The sequence below is a fragment of the Triticum urartu genome, chromosome 3A (assembly GCF_056163025.1).
Source record: "Triticum urartu cultivar PI428250 chromosome 3A, HENAU_Tu73, whole genome shotgun sequence".
Classification (NCBI taxonomy): Eukaryota; Viridiplantae; Streptophyta; class Magnoliopsida; order Poales; family Poaceae; genus Triticum; species Triticum urartu.
The window spans coordinates 628781242-628787204 of record NC_141875.1 but is presented as its reverse complement, the minus strand read 5'-3'; the positions used below and the strand labels follow the sequence as shown (position 1 = coordinate 628787204).

The window sequence follows — 5963 nt, the reverse complement described above, 5'->3', positions numbered from 1 at the left end:
TGATGATAAAAATCCAGGGTGTTTCCCACAAAAATCAAACCACACGCCCTTGTCTCTAACTACTTGTCACTGAAACTGGGTCCCATGCCACATTGGCGTGCCTCGTCAGCACCCTGTGCGTATATAAACAAACGTGATTTGCATCGTAGATGTACATCAAAGCCAAGTTTTGTCACCGGTTCAATGTACGCCGCAAGTTTTAGCATCAAACTGATTTTTCTCGCCAACTTCAGACACCTGTTGTGTAATCAGTCAAACCACATTGGATAGTAAAACACGTCAGAACCGTGCGGTCCGGACAGTTCAAGCGTCCGTGTTGAAAATGTGCTAAGCACTATTTAACATCGAGAAATGTCTTCCTGGGGATCATCAACGGCAGAAATTACAATAGCTAAAGCAACAAGCAACAAGACATGCACTCGAGGGGATAGCTAGCCTGGTAGCGAACACATGCAGATGTCCAACACAGAACTACACACGTAGACCAACAACAACACATGCATCATCCTCTGCGGTTAACAGCATCGATCTTCTCCAGGATTATTGCCGCATGATCTAGCTAGAAGCCTAGAACTGCTGGAAGAGGAGCACCCAGGCCAGAAGAGTGCCTGTTATGACGAGCGACCCGCGCGCCGGCGCAGGGGCGCCCGCATGCGCATGGGCCGGCGCCAGGTCCGGGCCACCCGCATGCGCCAGCGCCGGGTCCGGGCCACCCGCTGCCACCGGCTCGAATGTCAGCTGGCCGCCGTCGCCATGAATGTCGTAGGTCATGGTCCTGCCCGTCTGCAGCAGGCTGCCCAGGACGGCCGCGCCGTTCGGCGACGGCAGTATGGTGAGGCACGTGCGCCATTCGTCGTAGATGGAGAAGTAGTTCTTCACATTGAGCTCCATCGCCGCGTCGGCGCCGTCGAACACCAGCGCTAGCCTTGGAACCTTAACGCTGCGGAAGTTCTCCTTGAGGAAGCACAGGTCGTCGGATGTGGCGTTCATCGGAGCTACGCCCTATGACCGAATCCTGCTCGCGAGCTCCTGCCTCAGAACCTGGTACGCGGCCTCTGGGAGGAATGTGTAGGGAATTGTTGTGCTGAGGAACACCCCGCCGGAGCCGTCTTCCTTGATGGCGAAGGCCCCCGCCCGGATGTCGGCGAGGAGCTCCCCGTCGACCTGAATGCCGGTGAGGTTGACGTAGTAGAGGTAACTGTCCTGTTTGGTCGTGGCCAGCAGCAGCGGCGTGCTGTTGTTGCCCAAAGCCGGCGCGGCGCCCGCGTCGCCCAAGCCGAGGAAGCTGTTGTCGTCGCCGTTGTTGTCGTCGATGAAATAGGAGAACTTGGAGGCGTGGAGCTGCGAGACGAGGGAGAGGGGGGCCCTGCCGAATCCGGCGAAGCCAGAGACGCCGCCGAGGGCCCGCGCCGTGACGTTGTCGCTGCAGCCGAACACCATGCCGGGGACGGACTTGGCCCCGAAGCTGAACGTCTCGGTGGCGAGGTAGCCGGACATGGAGCCGCTGCCGTGGCGCTGGAAGTCCCATGCGTAATTGCAGTGGTCGTCGGGGTGGATGCAGTTGTCGTCGGGGGCCAGGCTCTGGCATGCCGTGTCCTTGCAGCCAATCGGGGCGAAGGAGCTGCCGGGCCTGAAGGTGGGCGCCTGCGACTGCGTGAACCCATGTTGGCCGCACTGCGCCCAGACGAGCTGCTCGGTGATGTCCATGACGAAGGAGAGGGTCTGCCGCGGCGTGCCGACGGAGAGGTCGAAGACGAGGGCGCCGAAGCTGTCGGGCGTGGAGGCGCGGGCATTGTCTGCGACCCAGTTGACGATCTTGGGGTTCGGCCGGACTGCCGCCTCCGACGAGCCCGGCGCCAGCGGCGCAACCAGGAGGAGAAGCAGGAGAAGCGAGCGCGCAGCTGGCATCGCTACGGCCATTGTGTGTTCTCTGGATGAACTACAAGGTAAGCTAGGCCGCCGTGTTGGCCCTGGCGACACGATATATACGGAAACTGATATTTGCTGGAGAGGCGACGCCGCAGCGACGTGCACATGGACGCCCGCCGAGGAGGAGTGGGTGCTTTAATTTGAAGCTGGTACGCGCTACGCGGTCGTAGCCCTCATCGATCGGGGAAGGAGGAGCAGCATCATTAACTGCGCCTGGTCTATCTCTATCCTGCATTGCTCAAACCATGCAAGCATTTGTTCTCTATCTATATGCGTATATGCTGCTGCGTAGTACTCGGTTGGCAAAAGGCCCCCTCTCAAGCACGGGCCTCACCATGCACCTCTGCCGGCCTCATGCACCCACGACTGCTAGAGAGGAGAGGACATTGATCTACCATTTCGAAAAAATATACTGTAATACGCATGTCATGTCACGGTCATCAGTTCACACACTCTCTGCTACTCGAGATTATTTATTACCTACTAGTAACACCGATGTAATGCTGGAGCACAGTTAACAGGATGCATGGTCGCACAAATTGCCCAAAGTTTCGAACGTCATTACGGGAGAATACATGTATTTACTTCCTCTGTCTTGAAATACTTTATTAAACTTTTTTAATTAGTTAGGGCATATCCAACACCGACCCGCAAACGGACAAGGAGGAGTCATCAATCCAACCCTATACCTCCATGTGATCACTAATGCTTTTCGCCAAACATGCGTTGGAAAAAAAAACAGAGAGGCAAATAGCCTTCCACCAACACATGCATGTACTAATCAAATCGCTTGGGGAAAAAAGTGAAAATAAATCCATCTGACAAACATTAGCATTGTAGTCTTTCTAAAAAAATATAAGAGCAATTTTATCACTATTTTAGTAATCTAAATGCTCTTATATTTCTTTACAGAGGAAGTACGTAGGATCCTAATGATCTTAATTACTACATGTATTTACTTCCTCTGTCTTGAAATACTTTATTAAAATTTTTTAATTAGTTAGGGCATATCCAACACCGACCCGCAAACGGACAAGGAGGAGTCATCAATCCAACCCTATACCTCCGTGTGATCACTAATGCTTTTCGCCAAACATGCGTTGGAAAAAAAAACAGAGAGGCAAATAGCCTTCCACCAACACATGCATGTACTAATCAAATCGCTTGGGGAAAAAAGTGAAAATAAATCCATCTGACAAACATTAGCATTGTAGTCTTTCTAAAAAAATATAAGAGCAATTTTATCACTATTTTAGTAATATAAATGCTCTTATATTTCTTTACAGAGGGAGTACGTAGGATCCTAATGATCTTAATTACTACATGTATTTACTTCCTCTGTCTTGAAATACTTTATTAAACTTTTTTAATTAGTTAGGGCATATCCAACACCGACCCGCAAACGGACAAGGAGGAGTCATCAATCCAACCCTATACCTCCGTGTGATCACTAATGCTTTTCGCCAAACATGCGTTGGAAAAAAAACAGAGAGGCAAATAGCCTTCCACCAACACATGCATGTACTAATCAAATCGCTTGGGGAAAAAAGTGAAAATAAATCCATCTGACAAACATTAGCATTGTAGTCTTTCTAAAAAAATATAAGAGCAATTTTATCACTATTTTAGTAATCTAAATGCTCTTATATTTCTTTACAGAGGGAGAACGTAGGATCCTAATGATCTTAATTACTACATGTATTTACTTCCTCTGTCTTGAAATACTTTATTAAACTTTTTTAATTAGTTAGGGCATATCCAACACCGACCCGCAAACGGACAAGGAGGAGTCATCAATCCAACCCTATACCTCCGTGTGATCACTAATGCTTTTCGCCAAACATGCGTTGGAAAAAAAAACAGAGAGCCAAATAGCCTTCCACCAACACATGCATGTACTAATCAAATCGCTTGGGGAAAAAAGTGAAAATAAATCCATCTGACAAACATTAACATTGTAGTCTTTCTAAAAAAATAGAAGAGCAATTTTATCACTATTTTAGTAATCTAAATGCTCTTATATTTCTTTACAGAGGGAGTACGTAGGATCCTAATGATCTTAATTACAGGTGCTTCCGCCGTGTACATGACTCCCTTCCGTCAAACAAGGACGAGGGATCCGTAGCGCAAATTTGTGCACATTCTATTCAATTTTTTTTCGACAAAGGTGAATTTTATTGGCTCAATATGGAGCATCAAGAGGATACAAACACACCAAGCACACAGCCGGCCTCTACACAGTTAGGATGCACTCAGCCAACACAAACACACACACACACAAAAGACGCCGACAAATAACAAAGTCATATAAGACCAAAGCTATGCATATGTGAGAAAAAAACTCCAAAATGAACAAATCCGCGGTCGACAAACTACAACAATGACCATATCTGCATCATTCATCTCATGACACCACATGGACGATGAGATTCTTCAACGGCAACACCTTCAGGAAGGGAGCGACGCTCAAGCATCGTCGTCGCCGGATCCAACCACCAAAGGTCAGAATCAAAGTTCTCACCTTGAAGATCGAGTCCGAGCATATCCGGGCAATGTCTTCAACAAGATAACGACGTAAAAACATCACCATTGCCAGGTATAACCAACTCAGGTCAGACCTAGGCTTTCACCTCGGAGCTTGAGACTGGGTACTCGAGTAGCACCGCCATCAGTCACTAATGTGTTGTCGCCACCACTTTTCCACGATCCCAGCAGTTATGCGATGTGAACACCGTGGCTACACAACCATTCCTCTGCATCAAGTTATCGTCGATAGTTTGCATTTCCGCCGAAGTCAACCACCTGATCTGAAGAGAGAAACCCTCTCAATGATCTTTCGATGGCCACCATAGTCCGCAGCGAGGCCATCGCCGTAGGCCGGAGTGGTCGCTAATGACCATCACCAACAATGGAGCACACCACTGTCTGACTACCGCCTCGTCGGAGAAGCTCTGTCCAGGTCCGTTAGCCCAAGGGCCGATATGGCCAAAACAGGAGCACGAGCCACAGATCTACATCGCCGACGTGGAGAGCGGCCGCCGCTAGATCAGCAACGCATAACCCGGTTCGGCGTCATGCTTTCCAATCGGAGCACTGTGCCCGTCTTGAGCACGTCCACTGTCACGCCTCAACCACGTCCTCACGCCGCCGCTGGAAGCTCATCGGCATCTGACGTGACCATGACCATAGCAGGGTCGCCAGCCACCGCCCTTGTATAGGGCCATGCGTCGCCGCCCTTCCATGGAGCGGATCTGTGCACATCGGCGATTTCCAGTGATTTGTACATGCCAACCACATCTTTACTGGGAACTCAGCCACGATGAAGGATGGGCAGGCCGAAGCGCAGCGTAAGAAGGATTGTCCATTGAGGACCTTGGAGTACATGGGAAGGGAGGGAGGATGGCCCGCTGTCACCGTCAGCCCGGGGCTTTGCCCGGCGACGTCGATCGGCGACGGTGGAGGGGCGAGAGGATGTGAGGAGGAGCCTGCGGCGGCCGATGGGTGGCCGCCCGAGTCGCCCTAGCGAGCGACGCGAGGGCAGTTACGAGAGAGTCATTATTTGATATGATTAAATTCTGAAGTACATATTTATCCACTGCTTTATGAACTGGAACAGAAGTACTGATCAAATTTTGAGTACTACCACATATGATTGTGAACATTGAGTATGGAAACAAAGTTAAAAAGCTCAATATGTGTCCCCATATTGAGGGGCTGGTACGCGCTACGCGGTTGTAGCCCTTTGGAGCATCGATCGGTGAAGGAGGAGCAGCGTCATTAACTGCGCCTGATCGATCTCTATCCTGCATTACCCAAACCATGCAAGCATTTCTTCTCACATGCATGCTGCTGCGTACTCAGCTGGCAAAAGGCTCCCCTCTCAAGCACGGGCCTCACCACGGGAACCTCCGCCGGCCTCATGCAGCCCCCCTTCCTCATTTTTCTGCCTGCAGCACACAGCTGCTGGAGAGGAGAGGGCATTGATATACCATTTCAAAAATACGCTTGTCATGTCACGGTCGACGGTTCAACAC

General features: G+C 50.3%; 1 protein-coding gene across 1 annotated transcript; it reads right to left on the bottom strand.

Annotated features, from left to right (window-relative positions):
- Positions 1–314: 314 nt before the first annotated feature.
- LOC125548934 (aspartic proteinase nepenthesin-1) lies at positions 315–2097 on the bottom strand. Its single transcript, XM_048712449.2, is given in 1 exon segment — positions 315–2097. A coding segment is annotated over 1 exon segment (1353 nt). The 5' UTR covers positions 1921–2097; the 3' UTR covers positions 315–567.
- Between the last annotated feature and the right edge of the window lie 3866 nt (positions 2098–5963).